General features: G+C 38.1%; 1 protein-coding gene across 1 annotated transcript; it reads left to right on the forward strand.

The window, feature by feature from the left end:
* The first annotated feature begins 2,281 nt into the window (after positions 1-2,281).
* On the forward strand, positions 2,282-16,114 carry mmp2 (matrix metallopeptidase 2). The gene is made up of 13 exons (XM_085364020.1): positions 2,282-2,602; positions 2,802-3,028; positions 3,818-3,966; positions 4,622-4,750; positions 5,526-5,699; positions 6,445-6,618; positions 7,434-7,607; positions 7,751-7,906; positions 8,027-8,153; positions 11,666-11,799; positions 12,404-12,563; positions 13,505-13,614; positions 15,050-16,114. The coding sequence occupies exons 1-13, from the start codon at positions 2,450-2,452 to the stop codon at positions 15,151-15,153; spliced, it is 1,971 nt and encodes a 656-aa protein (XP_085220146.1). The 5' UTR covers positions 2,282-2,449; the 3' UTR covers positions 15,154-16,114.
* Positions 16,115-16,831: the final 717 nt, after the last annotated feature.

Below are 16,831 nucleotides of genomic sequence, written 5' to 3' on the forward strand. Positions count from 1 at the left end.
AGCAAGCCCTACCAATGTGATTATGGTTAAATCAGTTGTCTCAGCCACAAACAAATACAAATGGGACAGATGCACTTGCAATCAACTGCAACAAGATACCCACTTTAAATAAAAACAACTCCATTTCATCAAAACACACATATGCGGTGCTTAAATCTAGAAAAGGCTTAAGCATCCAGCAGAGAATGAGGGAGAGAGAAAAACAATTTACATGCAAATCAAACCTTATCATCTCCATCTCTTTATGCCACTTTTGCCGACAAAATTGCATTCATATGCACAAAGGCATTCAATTACTGTAGCTGTGGCTCAACTTTTCACATACCAGCATTTTCTATTTGGAGAGGCAGGCCCATGTACATTTAATAGGTAGCCATTCTGTTCCCCGGCTCTGCGAGAGATCACTGCCAGTGTGTCAGTTAGAGGAGATGGCAGCATGTATCAGTGCATGAAATAAAGCTCATGCTCCAAAGTGACAGGTCCTGGATATTGTTGGCAAATGGATGTTAAATTCACTCTGCAACCACCAACAGCAGCCCTGGCTATGAAAAATTAACTGTACTCTGGCTAAAGGGAAGGGAAATTGCTTTGCTAGATATACCACAAAATCCTGTTTGTGAGCTATCCATCTGTCAGATCTCTTTGCAAAAAAAGTCCTTCAGCTCTCTCTATTAAAGAGTCTGCTCTCATATGCTGTTCAGAGTAATCCAGTATGAGAGCGGAAACAAAGAGATGTCAAAGAGAGTTAGAGTAAATCCTAAATCTGTGCTGATTACAAATCAGGAAAGAACACTGGCTCCAAGGGCCACAAAACAGACCAGGTACTTGTTATATGTGAACCACTAGAGGGCACCAATCACCACTGTTACTATTCAGTAGTTAAAGTAGGTTAGTTCACTTAGTGTACATTATAGTCTATAACTGTTGGCTTTGGGAAGCAAAGTGTTATACACCAAACTACATAAGAAACATTGTAAAGGATACATTTTCCACTGCACAAGAAATATTTTGTAAACCTTTATTTATCCAGGCGCGTGATTTCCAGGGGGTTTAGGGAGGTTATGACCCCCCCAATAATTAGACCCAACCAATATAATCCTCCCAATAAAATTTCAGGTATTACCAGCAAAACAGTATAATGTTTAATCATCTGGGAATTTACCCAGATTTATTTCAGCACAAAGTTACACTGATGTATATATACACAAGGCCTGGTATTATATACATGTTTTATCTGCAGATTGCTGTCGTTAAGTAAAATATCTCATGAGGTTTGAAGTCCACTCATGGTAAGCAGCAGTGTATTTATTTATTGTTTTGTTTTTTTTGTTTTTTTTTACCGTGTATTTATTTTCTATAACATGTATACTGGGATAAGTCAGCATTAGCAAATCTCCCCCCGGCACACACACACACTCTCACCCTTATTAGTTTTCATGGGTACAATACATATGGTTCACTTGGCTCTTTCTAGCTTCCAAATATTGAGACCAGTTTCGCATCCTACCAGTAGATGTCAATCTACCACTTTGAATAACTTCTGGCCTTTCTGCAACTGGGTGTCGCTGTTTTTCTCTCCTGGCAAGGTAATATATTGTGTGGTGACGCTCAGCAGCTTTGCGTCAATGAATTCCAAATTAATCCAGTATAATGATTTCCTCCCTCTCCCCCTACCCACCGCATCGCGAATGATTATTTAGAAATTCATGAATAGGGATAGAAAATCGGTCGCTGGAAGTCAGAAAGTTAGAAGGGAGGCGTGGTGATGCTCTCAGACAGCAGTGAACAGTGCAAAAAAAGTACCAAAAAAGTCGCCCACTTCTACCAGTTATAAGGTTATTGGCTGAATTGGTTGGCAGAACTTACTTTAGTAAACAAATAGGTGATTTTAAGTCTGGAAAGAAAAATCATGAAGATCATTCCCAAACAAACAAAAAAGTCAAACAACATGCTGAAACCTCTTGGCATGCAGGTTATAGTTTATCTTGGAATCTGCACATATTAATTTAAGAAATGCACACTTAAAAAGCAGGTCTTCATTGGTTTAATTGGTCAGCTTGGCCCAAAATTGGTTAATTTCGCCTCTAGATGATTATCCTACTCTTTAAAAAAAAAAGATAAAAGAAACAATTTAAAAAAAGAACATTTTTATTTGTTTGTAGACGTTTTCTGGTAAAAGCGAGTGACTAAGAACTGTAGTCAGTGAATCATTCAGCATTTGATTTGCTGGTTCGTCCCCATTTCTTTCCCAACCTGGAGACTGCGCAGAAGGCGTCGGGGGAAAAGTGCATGTGCAAGCAGAACTAAGAAAGTTCGCAGACCCGAGGTGCAGGATGTCCCGTTAAGGAGAAAAAAAAATCCTGCTGAGGAGCAGAAGCAACACAAGCTGACGGGCTGCAAGGACTGCGAACGGCACTTACCGCACAAGATATACTGTTAACCAGAGAAAATGGGCTTTCCGACGATATTCAGTTGTCGTCGGAGTCTTCTCAAATTGTTTTTGCTTCAGTTCATCGTGTTCCAAACAGTAAATGCTCGTCCTTCTCCTATTATCAGGTTTCCTGGAGACGATACCCCCAGAACAGACAAAGAAGTTGCTTTGGTAAGTTTCTGTCTTTTTTTTCCTTCCTTCCTCAGGATATGTCTAAGTAGGTCAGGCAGCAATGAACTGTTTTTACCCCTGGAGTACCAGAAATGAACAGGAGTAGTTTTCACATTATTTATTTCTTATTGCTCTAATTTTATATAAAGATACCATAAGAACGCTAACCTATTATTTTATGTTTTTATCCAAACTTTAGCATTATCTAAACAAGTTTTATGGATGCCCACAAGACAGATGTAATCTTATGGTGCTCAAGGATACCCTGAAGAAAATGCAAAAGTTTTTTTCTCTGCAAGAAACTGGAGAGATTGATGCCAAAACTGTAGAGATCATGAAAAAACCCCGCTGCGGTGTCCCAGATGTGGCCAATTATAACTTCTTCCACAGAAAACCCAAATGGCAGAACAAGGACGTCACCTACAGGTCAGAGAATTAACAATAACACACATGATTAGAGAGGCTATGGATTATGCTATAATGGGAGTGAGTGCCAATCCACTGTGACTCCAAATTAGTTCTCAAACAATTGCGGAGGTTTTAATCAGCTTTGCCTGCAAAATGGTTATGGCATTACCACTGGGTGTGATCTAATAGTTTTTGAGTTACTTGGCATGCTGCACTTTAGGAAACCGTTTACTGCACAGCACTATTTTAAAAATCTGTTGCTTTAACAATTGCCCATAAATCAAAGTTGTTGTACTGAGACATATTTGCCCCTGTCTAACCCTCTAAAACCGACCCCACCCTCTCCACAGCCTCCATTCCACACTACCCCCATCCACACAGTCTTGAAGTGCTTGCATCTTTATGTCTCGCTAACACCAGCATTCCTACACAGTATGTGTCAGGTCCTTTGTTTTCATTCTGTTTGAGGTTTACTATGATGTGGATGTAGTTTATTTATATCAGCGGTTTTGCATGTTCTGATCATTCCAGCCTCTCTGTCTGTGTGTTTATAAGAAAGACTGGAAGCCAAAGACAATAACAACTATGAGATCTTAGACTGTTTTCAGGAAAAGGACTGTGTAGACAGGCATACAAATGGGTTTGCGGCTGAACATTGTTTCAGGAGGTGCTTTTACAGATTACTCATATTGGCCTCTTTATTTTCCATGATCTTTAGTAATGAAAGGAGAATTTGCAACACTCACAGATTGTCCTGATTGGACAATTCAAGTCATGCTTGTTTTTTTTGTTCTACTCAATTTGTAGAATCCTGGGTTACACTCCCGATCTGGATGAAGAAGTCATAAATGATGCTTTCTTCAGGGCCTTCAAAGTATGGAGTGATGTCACGCCACTCACTTTTACTCGCATCATGGATGGAGAAGCTGACATCATGATTAATTTTGGCCGCAATGGTATACTATGTGTATAAACATCACACTATATAGATATTCCATTTGTTATTTGAAAACTATTGTACATCTGTACTCAGGTGGGTTTACGAGAATCACAATTAATAAAGAAATGTATCAGTTTGTTTTATAATAATACAATTGTAAGCCCTCAAAATCCTCCTTTTATTGGATCTGCCACATCTTTGTAATAGAATAAAGAGATTGTACCACAGGATAAAATTCTAAGAATGTTCCTATAATAATTAGCACAAGTCAATATTTAAACAGAAGCTCACCGAGTTCTAGACTAATGCTGAAGGAGCAAAAACATACATCTTTTTAAAGTAACATTCTTTTCAAAGTGACTCTACATCCCGCCATCCTGTATTTTAGGAATTCTTTAAAGACAGTGGGGATTATGGTATTAACCCAGTTCATTCCAAACATTCCAGCTAAAATAACCACTTGATATTTACCCGCATTCTGTCTGGTCACAGCTGACTATATTCAGAAAGAATCTAGTAATTATAGGGAAACGCAACTGAAAATCGGCCGCTGAAGAAGACATGGAATTGTTGTTTCAGAAACAGAAATCTTTGAATACATGGACAAATGTCACATCATGTCTTAAGCAGTCAGTATACATGTTTTGATTGGTTAATGATGTCATCAATAGAGCATGGAGATGGTTACCCCTTTGATGGCAAGGATGGCCTCCTGGCTCATGCCTTTGCTCCAGGCCCAGGAATTGGTGGAGACTCTCACTTTGATGATGATGAGCAGTGGACACTTGGAGAGGGGCAAGGTAATGCAAGAATGCTAGTTACAAAAAGTGCATGCAGCAAAACCACCAGTGATGATTTCTTAAATTTATTTAGTTCTTCATTTTTTTGCTTAGACTGTTATGTAAAGTTAATTTAAAACTTTGTCAGGTGAGAATTTGAAATTGTAGAAACTAATATAACTTTCAGATGCTATTTTCCAAGCATCTTTTTCTGGCACCTGACATCATATCAAACTACAGCCATCTGGAAGCTAAATTAAAAAAAAAAAATCTCTATTGCACACATTTGTATTCGCATCCATTGACCCAGATAGTTTTACTCCCAAGTACTTCCCCTTTTTAACATCCTTATGTCTGGATATTTAATTTGTGTGGAAATAATCTATAAACCTATTTTCCATTTCTCTTGGTGCTAGTCTTAAACAGATGAACAGATGAGGATCTCTTGGATGAATTTTTATTTTCTCAATATGTGTTTGTTGTTCATACTGTTACATACAAATCATTTGTACCCTGCATTATACAGTTTGGTTGGACATTTTTCAAAGCCTACTTTGAAACTGCTTTCCAAATTCTAGACAACAATATTTGCTTTAACTTCCAGGAAGTTGAAGCTTGCTATGTTATGTTAGCTTGCTTGCTATTATTGTAACAAAAGTTACCTTCTAAACATGTGTGAAACTAATGCTACAAAGTTTTATAGTGAATTGAGAAACCATCATATGAAATCAAACACCATAGAGCAAATATTCATATATCTTCACTCCTTTCTATGTATGCATTCTTTGTTTTACAGTGGTGAAGGTGAAATTTGGCAATGCTGATGGCGAGTTTTGTAAATTCCCTTTCCTGTTCATGGGCACTGAGTACAACAGCTGCACAGCTCAGGGTCGTGATGACGGTTTCCTATGGTGTTCCACCACTTACAACTTTGATGAAGATGGCAAATATGGCTTCTGCCCTCATGAATGTAAGCTTACCCAGTGGGTCCCTTTTTTGTTAAAGCATATACTATATGTTTGACATGCAGCTGTGATGTCTGTTTGGACATTTTGCTTTTGAAACTTGTGATTTTTGTGGCCCCACATGACCTTAGGCGTGATGTGCCCTACTTGGATCTTATTGAACCAGACAAAACATTTAATTAGTCTTTCAGTACTGGTAAAGCAATACTTAATATCACATCATAGCTATACTCAAAGCTGTTCTGTTGTTTTTGAACATGAAGAAAGTAGGTTGGCCAGGAAAATGCTTTTTTTTTTCTTTAAATTTGTTTTATTTGGAGTGAATTATGGAACATTTCTTCTCCAAGTTACTGCCCCACTTTACAACATGAGGCTTTGTCAAACATTTTGTTTATCTCTGTTATGTTGCTGTCCATGGTACTAACATGATCAGATGCTATTACAACTAACTGCCAAAATACACATGTTCAAAGTCATTTTATGTGATAAAAACACGAGTAAGGCCTGTTTGCACTGGAGTTTTCTATTTTGTTAAACTTTAGTTTTGAAGTAAAAAAAAACCAAACAGTTCCAATGTACCTATTTTGTTAATTCAAGTTTATTGTGTTCCCTTGTGTTATATCACTACTTAGTGATCAAGGGTTTTGTATTACAATTGAATTTCTTATTTTAGTTAGAAGAATGTAAAAACAAATACTGTTTTTAAATTTATTAGGCCATCTGTAACTTCATTTGGTTTGTGATTTGCAGTACTTTTCACCCTGGGTGGAAATGCAGAAGGGGCTCCATGTAAATTCCCCTTCAACTTTCAGGGGGAAAAGTATGATGGATGCACCACTCAGGGCAGAGATGATGGTTACCGCTGGTGTGCCACTACTGAGGATTATGACCGCGACAAAACGTATGGCTTTTGTCCTGAAACTGGTAAGTGGTGTGTCATGTGTTGTCTCTTATTCACATAACATATAGTAAAATGAAAGATAATCACATCAAGTTGATGTCCACTTAGGTGTGCATAGTGGTCACGGCCTTCATTATGCAATAACACTTAAATAAATAAATATTTCACTAGCGGTGCTTTTTTTGATGAGCAGTGCATAGTGCCTTGCCATATGTTGGGCTACAGGAATTCTGCAGCTGCGGTTTTTGGTTATGCTCGTGGTGGGCTGAATAGCTATAAAAGTATTTTAATGTGCAGTAGCAGGGCCTATTTTCCATTCTGTCAGTGGGGCTTGTTTTAGGGTTGAGGTACTGGGGTAGGGAGAAAGGCATACAGGGAGAGGTACTACCGTTGGTGCTTTCATCTGATTTTATTTGATTAGGGATGAAGCTTTGCTGTAGAGTCCTGTGTGAGAACTTGTACCGAATAAGAAATTATACTGTTTTTTTGTTTTACTCTTTCTTTCTTTCTTTCTTTCTTTCTTTCTTTCTTTCTTTCTTTTTTTTAACACAAAACCACTCTTGCCAGACTGAAAATGATCTCTCTTTGAAAGAAAATCAATTTGGATGGGTGCATTTTGGTTGTGTGCCTAATGGATTAGTTATTGATGTCGTGTGTGTTGTGCCAGCTGCTTTCATCGTGCTATTTCTGAACATCATCTGCACTCATTTCATAATAACCCAAACTTTTCCAGAAAGAAAAAAAAATCACTTTGCATAGTGAATTTATAAGATAATTAAGCAACTGAATTCAGTGCTTATTTTGCATTTACTGTTTTGCATTTTGTTGCTGTTACCAGCAATGTCAACAGTGGGAGGCAATGCAGATGGAAGCCCCTGTGCCTTCCCTTTCACCTTCCTGGGAGACACTTATGAATCTTGCACCACCTCTGGACGCAGCGATGGCAAAATGTGGTGCGCTACCACCAAGAGTTACGATGATGACCGCAAATGGGGTTTCTGTCCTGATCAAGGTAAAAGAATTTGCCAGTGGTATTTGGGGATATTTTTCCCAAGAGCCAGTGGATTGGAAGACACTGAATCTATCTTTTTCTTTTTTTTCTTTTTTTTACTGTGGAAAGATAATAGATATTTGTTTAAACTAACTTGTTTCTAGGCTACAGCCTTTTCCTGGTAGCAGCCCATGAATTTGGTCATGCTCTTGGTTTGGAGCACTCTCAGGACCCCGGTGCACTGATGGCCCCTGTTTACACTTTTACTAAAGCCTTCAGGCTCTCCAATGATGACATCAAAGGCATCCAGGAGTTGTATGGTGAGAGAAAATGCCACATAGAGTCTAATACCAATAAGTGCCTGGGAAAATGATTGTGTTGTCAGTGGATAATTTGCAGACCCCTTTAAATAATAAATACTGTGGTAAATCTGACAACAGGTGTGCCAACAGACAAGCCTTTGCCTCCAACCCAGGGTCCTGTCACTCCAATGGATATCTGTAATGAGCCAGTGATCTTTGATGCTGTAGCACAGATCAGAGGAGAAACATTCTTCTTCAAAGACAGGTAATCATCTCAGTTAGCAACTTGATGTATCTTTAAAAAAAAAAAGACTTCAATGTAAGAAAAGTCTGAAGCCCAGGCAAAGTGTTCTAGATATGCAAGCTGTAATGTTCCCAGTTGCTCTTTTGAGTCTTAAATGTGATGTAAAGGCTGAGTTTGTGAACACTGAAAGCACTGCCAAAGTCCTGTTAAATTTCCTGTCTGTGATCTGTGCGAAGAGCGATAAAGAAAACGAAATTGCCTGCTTCAGGCTGTATCGCGTGACTGAAACACAGCAGCCTGCACCAACTGGATTTCACAATCACATCACTGCAAACAATGAGCAGTTTAACATGAGGTTTCTTGTTAATTATGGTTTCTCTTTTTACAGTCTTGTGCCACTTGAAGATTGTGAGCATATTGTTGTTTTGTGATATGACAATTAGTAAGAGTTGAAAACAAGCTATCCCTCTACTCACGCAGTGACAACCAAAGTAGTCATCATTCATAAACAGTCTACACTCCTCTTCTCCACCGGCGCCAGTGAATCCAAAGTCATGTAGCTTTACTATGTGTCTGCTGGCTGACTCTGTAGAAAAGAAGTTGCATAAAGTCCTGTGGTTCGGTCAACAGTCTTCGTGAGTCAGGGTACTTCCCGTAGAAAGATGAACAGTTTCATTGCAACAGCTGAAGTTTGTTACAAAGAGCTTACCCCAGTGGCATGTTACAAAAAGGAACTGTTAGGACAAACAAATGATGGGTTAGCTGTTGACATTGTTGACACAAACACTATAATTTCAACGTTAAGAGCTGCATATCCTGTCACAATCATTTGGAAATCAGCTAAGAGTAGATGCATCAGCAAAATGCTCAAGAGTCAGTTAGCTTGGCTTTTTTCACTGAGTTACAATATTTTTCACCTTGCTGTGGCTCTAGCAGAGAGTGTGCAGCGAACCATGAAACTTTGGATCAGTTGTTGGTCATCAAGTCAGCTGAAATGATCTTTTTCTTCCATCTGAAACATTATATATCTTATTTAACTGTTGGGACAATTTTTTTTTTAAAGTGAAAATTTTATTTTCACTTTAAGCATTGTTGAAGTCTGAAAATGCACACAGTCACATTAATGTAAAGGCAAGAACAAGTTTCCGACATACCTCGGCTCTCAGGTCACCGTTGTTTAAATGAAGCCATGGAAAAATAATATCTTAAAAAAGAAATGACATTGTGTCTAAATGATAGGATGACAGCAGTGCTAAGCATCACCTACCTGGGTGGAATGTAACAGATGATTAAACTGTCATTTTGCAGAGAGATGGTATTCAGAGCAAACTGGTTCAGTTTAAGGTGGCTAAAAGTTCCATATACATATGTTACACTGAAATTTAGCTGAGCTGTAACATATTTAGACATTTTCCTGTTTGCCAGATTTTTTAGCACCATTGTGCACTAATCTAAGCTGTTGTGTGATGTTTTCAAACACATTTAATTCAATATGACGTGAATTTTAGGTTGCTATGTGAAAATTTAATCAAGCAAAGTTTAAAAGTTATTCTGAAGATCAGGGTGGGAAAATGAGGACATAGTATTATGAAGTTACTGTAGTGAACAAACAGTATATCTCACTGAAATCTGGGATCGGTAAAGTTTTAGTACAGGCCTGTTGGTCCAACTTCATAAGTTGCCTGAAGGGCATGTCAGAGTTGTATGCTGCAGAGTTCTGGTACATGCTAAGTTTTATAGCTTTACAGAAAGAGCTGTACCCTCTGGGCTCTGGGGCTAAGCTCACTTGACTCTCCCACTGTAAAAGTGGAATCTCTCATTCTGTTAGCTCAGCATATTTATGTTGTGAGACAAATCTTAACGTGATGCAATGAGTAATACTTGCAGCACTCCCTGAGCTCAGCATATAAGTGGGTCTGTCTGTCTCAAGGCTTAAGGAGAAGGTACTTAGAAAGTCTGACTTATAGAAAATGTTTGGCCAACCTGCTGGTTAGGTCTGTTCTGAAGCGTAAAACCAGTAGAGATTGTTGTGACTGTTGTGCAGAGGCTGGTGAAAAACTGTTAAGAAAGACTGCTGTTTTATAGAAGCACTTTTGTTGAATGGTAGTAGTTAAAGATAATGACAGTATAAAAATACAATAGGCCTCACAAACACTGCCAAATACCTGTGACTGAACTTTGCTTTTGAATGTTTCATTATTTTCTGACTTTTTTGGTGCACTTTAAACATATTTAGACTCAAAAATGATAAAGATCTGTTCTCCATCTACTTTATTCTTTTTCTTCTGGTTTGTGAATGTCGAATGTTTTCCTTTTTTATGTACACCACAATCCATGTCTGAGAGGATGTAGCGTTAAACCCCACAAACCAAACTTTTTGTTTTACCATCATAACTCTCAAAGAAATACTTTGGTGTACCTTTTCCAGCTTCCCTGACAGATACTATTGTTACTCTTTCTTCAGTTGTGAAATTCTTTCTATCTTCTTTTTTGTTTTTGCTCTGTTATACAATTTTAGTGCCTTTTCCACAATGCATTTTAGGCAAACTTATAATGTGGGTCAGTACATTGAGCCATTTAAATCAATGTGTTAAAAACTTATATTTCTCACAAAGCTCAGTTGCATTGTCATAATCATCAACCTGTATTTTTACACAGTTCAAACAGGACTTTGTTAAGAACAAATCCAAGATCAATGGATTATCTACTTCAGATGTTCGGGTTATTAGTAATTACCTGTATGAAAATACAGGTAAATAAAAAAAGAATAAAACAGACTCAGAGATCTAAAACAACAGGAGTGCTTTAGAAAAATCACTTGAATATTTTCTGTACACGTATTCCCCTTACCACCCCTAGGCAGATCTTGTTTTTCCTTTTATTGAGTGCATACTGGAAGAAAAGAGAGGGAGGAAAGGATAAAATTAAAGCTCTGCTACAGACTGAAAACCCTCTGGATATTGTTAGTGCACGAACAGCAAACTGATCTGCAAGAACACAAATAAAATAATGACATTCGTAGATGGTTGGTTCAGACTGGAATATGTCTCATCTTTCATCCTGACAAATGTAACTTTGGGCAAGTGTTATGTATGCACACTTCTATTTATGCTTGTTTGTAAAGTTTTATTCTCATCTTCACTTTATCATTATGACAACTGATCTTTGTTTTTGGCAAATCTTTGTCTGTCTAAAAAATAGGTCAGTGGAAAAGAGTATGGTAAGCTGCTATTGTTGCGCAGCTGTGTATTGGAAATCCGGGCAAGATGGGTCTTGTTCCGCTGGCGTCTGCAGCCTTAGTCCTAACGAGAACCAGATGCTCATGAATCAGACCATTGTGGCTGGCTCGGCCAGCGAAGCACTTGCACTAAAACCCCGATCTCTTATACACACAGACACACATGCTTTTTCTCTCTCTTTCTCTCCCCACCTCCTCATCAGCCCCTCTGGTCCTTTCACTCTTACTTCTTCACTCTTATTTCTTCCCTAGCCTGTCTAACTCATGATTGCTCATCCACCCACTCTCTCTGCAGGTTCCTGTTCAGGTCAGTCAACTTTAGAAGCAAACCCAATGGGCCAATGCTAGTGGCCACCTACTGGCCTGACCTGCCCGCCAAGATAGATGCTGCCTATGAAAATCCAGAGGAAAAAACAGTCTTCTTTGCAGGTATTCTGAGGAAAGCAAGAGACTTTGAAAAATGCACATTTAGATCTGTTTTAATATTGACATAACCCCGCACTTATAAGGTGATGAAGGAAACAGATGCATTACTTTTAATGAGTAATGAAGATGTGTCTTCCCCATTTTACCACTTGGATGCATTTCCCCTAATGGTCAGCCATTTCTATTACCTGAAACTTTAGGAGGCACCAGAATGTAGGCCAAACACTCTTAAGTGCAGTGTGGACTCTTCCAGCATACTTATTAGTGGTTTATGAAATATTCACAGCATTTTACAAATATGACAACTTTCCTGAATACTGATGAGACTTACATGATATATCCATCAACTCTAAAGACATTAAGATGGTTTGGTAAATGTTCGACTTATTATCTCACTGCAAAATTGGTTCATAGAGTTAACCCTTGTGTTGTCCTCGGGTCAAAATTGACCCCTAGGTGAATGGCAAACAAGTATATGGGAATCCCGAGGACAACACAAGAATAAATGATTAAATGTTGATTTAAAAGTTTAGTGATTTTCATTAGAATAACATATTGTATGTATCCTAAAAGTGAGTTCTCTTTTTATCTTACTCTTCTCTCCCAGGCAATGAAATTTGGATTTATAGAGCTGATCAGTTGGAGACAGGCTACCCGAAAAGGTTGTCCAGCCTTGGCCTCCCCACTGACCTGCAGCAAATCGATGCTGCCTTCAACTTTAGGAAGAACAGGAAGACTTACTTCTTTGCTGGAGACAAATTCTGGAGGTAAGGAGAGTTAAAGTTTGTGCAAAGATTTGCATTTAATGTAATTAAAAGCCCTGTGTGACTTGACCTAGCTCTTGCAATTGAGGTCATAAACTGTTGCAGTTGTGTGCTATATCTGAACTGAGTTAGTGTTTGGTGTGACCTAAACGGTACAGTAACTCAACAGCTTGTAGTTTTTGCACATATGAAGCCGTAGTGTTTGTTTTATCTGGGAAAGTGCCATCATATGTGTTTCTGATGCACTTTATCAGATGCAAACCAACGAATGTCATTCAACAACAGAGGGTCTTTAAAAAAAAAAAGTGAAATCATGGCTATCTCACTTCTATTGTGCATATTGCACTGGTCTGCAGGCTCTTTGGCCTAAACAAACAGGTACAGCATGCTGGCCATGTCCACAGTCCCTGTCCAATTGTAAATTGACTTTTTGGTGCATTTACAGCCACAAACCTTGAGTAACTGAGAGTAAATCATAATAACAATGCAGCCAGAACAGTTTGCCCTAACTAACGTCCTATGTTATTAAATAGCAATGATATTAGTCATTATCTGGCTGATGTGCACACACCCAATTTTTAACAGGCTAAAACAGAGAGCAAAGCAAAGCAGCAACTGTACTTTGATAAAAGGACTGTGCATTATAAAAAAAACATTTTTTAAATTCTTTGGGTATGGGAGCGACCTAGTTAACAGTCTGGATTGTTACTCTACTTCTTTTACTTTTATTCTCTTCTCTAAATGATGCAAGAAAGGAACAACAGTTTATGAAACTGATGGTCAGATTAGCTACTAAAGCTCTGAAGGCATCCTCTGACAAAAATGTCAATACACTACATATTTTTGGCACAGCATAGAGTTGTTCGGTGCTAAATTAATGCTATTAATGTAATACATGTCATATGTAAAACCTCAGATGTGATTTCATTGTTGTGTGTTTACAGATATGATGAGACCAGCAAGACAATGGACTCTGGCTTCCCAAAACTTATTGCGGATTCCTGGAATGGCATCCCAGATGGCATTGACTCTGCCTTCAGTCTTAATGGCATTGGTAAAATAATACTTTTAACAAGTAAATTTGACCAAAATATGGCAGGAACAGTTATTAGTATGTGAATGAATTTGTTGCACGATTCATACCATTGTGCCATTGCTGTACTCTATTTTCCAAGAAAAAGTGATTTCAAGTTTTCAAGATATGGCAGTATTTAGGGAAAAGGATAAAAAGCTACACCTGCAACTTTGTTAGTTACAGAGCATTGTAGTTCTTTCCACTGAAAACAATATATGAGTATAAGGTTTCATAGGTATATCATTTTAGAACACTGTCATATTTTAATTAGTACTAAACAAAAAGAACAGCTCAAACTAAGCAGGAGAAGTTTGATTCCGCCACATTTCATGGCAGCCCATGCCAAAGGAATGTCAAGACATTTGACTGGAAAATATGAATCAACCTCACTATGGTAGGAAAAGTCACAGGTTCCCCAAAAGGTCTTATTTTCTGGGAATTGTGAATGTTTGTACCAGATAATATAGAAAGCCTTCAATAGCTGTTGAAATATTGGAGTCCTGAGCAAATGGGAAACTTCCTGACTCTACCGCTTCTAGAGCCATGGCTCCAATATGCCAAGAATATGCCACACAACTGTTGCTATGCTCTGATAACGACACTAGTGTTTTTATGTGTGTGTGATTACTGTCTGCACAGCAGCATTCCTTCTGGTAAAATTGCAGGAAAATCCAGTCAGCTCTATCAGTGAGTCTGGCACTCTGCCTTTGTCAGTAAAACTCCTCATATACCAGAATTGAGCAAACAGTGACGCCTTCTAGGCAAAAAAAAAAAAGTGTTTAGAGGAGTTGGCTACACAAAGAATGTCAGGAAGGCAAATAGACCATAAGGAGTATTTCTGAAGTCAGGGAGTGATCAGTGGTTTTATAATGACAGAATTGTTGCATTTTTTGTGATCACAGGTTAGTTGACACTTACTTTTACTGCTGGTGCAAAGTGCATTGCAGCCACTGTAAGAAGTAAATGGTGAATTTTTAATGTGAGACCACCAGTAAATATCTTTTGAGATTCTCACTGTCAGCCATGTATACTTGAGGTCAGAGGTGGTTAGCAAATTTTTGCCTATGGCAAGCAACCAGGGACTTTTTCATTGCTTCTCTCCTAACATACAGACAGTGCTGTAAGTGTCACATAGCCCCTTCCCCACACCGTAAACAAACATATTTATATAAAGAAGGTCTTTCACCCTCTACAGAGGCGCCTCTGTGTACCTCCTCCTTAGCATAATTCAGAGAACGCGAGGCTTGACTTTGGCTTCTGATTGGGTATTTTAATTCTTGTACGCTTGTACAGAAGCTTGTTTATTTCACTGTTATTGCGTGGTAGTTTGTTTGACTCGAGCAAATTTAATAAAGAAAATTCTCAGCTTAGTAAATGTTTTAAACACAATGTGTATTCTGCTTGTCTTTCACAGACTACAGCTACTTCTTCAAAGGCAACCACTATTTCAAACTAGAAGACAGCAGCTTGAAGATCGTGAAGTTGGGTGAAATCACAAAGGACTGGCTCGGATGTTGAACATTTCCAAAATGTCTCACAACTAACTTGTGTAATGGTGACCTCTTGAGCCTCATGAGGACATTATTGTAGTATTGAACACAACTTAAGGTCGCTGCAGTGAAAACTGTTGTAATTTTTCTATCATGGCAACTCTGCACGCTTTCCTGCAGCCTGTATAACCGGTCTCCAGATTTGTAGAACGCCACCCCTGAACCTTCTTCGTAGGCTGAACATATGCAACTGGATATTTGCTACATTTCTGTGTGACTGTGACATTTTATTTGTTATGCTGTTATGCAGATTTATTACAATATGCACCCCATCTTTTATTATTTTATAGATTTTTTTTCCCAAGTCAGACATCAGGTATGTCCACACTGCTTTAAAATGCAGTGCTATACTGTGCTGGTCAATATTGCCTTTTTATACAAATTTGATTTCTTTAACACCATAAGAGGAAATCATGTTGGCTTAGAATTATTTCAGTGTAATAAGTGCAGTTTAATAATTGTATCTGTTTAATTACGTTTTTCATTGTTGTGCGCTACATTTGAAAGAATGAATTTGCACAATGTGACCGAAAATGGTGCTTTTAGAGATCGCTTTTTGCATATAGTCATATATATACATTATATTCTGTATAACTATGTCTGATCGGACTACTTAGTATCCTCTGGATGTATAAAAGTAGTATTCCCAGACACATTATCCTTCATTTGATTAGCACTTTGTTTAGGACTATACAAGGGAGTGGCACAATAGGAAGACCAAATTATTTCCGTGTCAACTCCATGTTACATTTCCCTACACTAATGGTACAGAAAGATTAATGGCACAGGTTGCCTCTAGAGGCTGTATAGGTTTCATGCATAATGGAACCATGACAAGAGTACCGCAGTAGTATTGCTTAATTATCTTTTTTTACATGTTTTTTCCTTGTGATGGTTTGTTTATGCTTTTTGCACTGTCATCAATAAAGATGGTCAATATAATAAATCTACAAAATTGTGAATGATTAGCCATGATATGTGATCCTTATCCGCTATAGGTACCAAAAAAAAAAGTGGGAGATCATATACCTTAGTGCACTGTATACATACTCTTGCAACACATTAGTGGTAAAAGTAGATCTATAATGCTTGTGTTATGAACTTACACCAGTGTTGCTTTGTCATAGAGTTCATCTTTATGATATATAGTAATGCTGGCACTTCTTTAAATTTTAAGGTTCTATAAGTAACAAGCGGGCTAACTTTAAAATAATCAGATATAAAATTCATTGAATAGAGCAAACGGACTTTATCTAAACCCCTGCAAAGACTATAATTTGTTATGAAACTGTGCCATCTTGTGGACATTTATGATAAATGTGTAGCCTTTGCATAAAATCAGTTATTTGCTCGTGACACCGCGATCGTCCTAACTTTCTTTAGCATTTACTCCCCCGGGAGTCCTAACCAGTGTTATTTTATCAAAGCACACAACCTACGAGACAATTTTAATCTTTTCCTATCTGAACCAATTTTTTTCGAGGCATCTAAATGGGATACCACTATATTTTAGATACTGTCGAAAGGGTACTGTCTAAAGTCAGTACCTTGCAAAATTTAGTGACAGTGTACAAACATTCACTTAACAGTCTTAATTCCCCACTGCACAGCGGAGGTGGAGCTTGAAGCTACCGGTTTTGCTCTCG

Source organism: Diplotaxodon limnothrissa, linkage group LG1, assembly GCF_057381915.1.
Source record: "Diplotaxodon limnothrissa isolate DT_005_m linkage group LG1, D_limnothrissa_male_GT1.1, whole genome shotgun sequence".
NCBI lineage: Eukaryota > Metazoa > Chordata > Actinopteri > Cichliformes > Cichlidae > Diplotaxodon > Diplotaxodon limnothrissa.

Bases quoted from the DNA above. Each gene is read 5' to 3' on its own strand.
- mmp2 (XM_085364020.1), top strand. From the start codon at position 2,450: ATGGGCTTTCCGACGATATTCAGTTGTCGTCGGAGTCTTCTCAAATTG. The intron at 2,603-2,801 runs GTAAGTTTCTGT...TCCAAACTTTAG, and splicing joins CAGACAAAGAAGTTGCTTTG to CATTATCTAAACAAGTTTTA. The intron at 7,608-7,750 runs GTAAAAGAATTT...ACTTGTTTCTAG, and splicing joins GGGTTTCTGTCCTGATCAAG to GCTACAGCCTTTTCCTGGTA.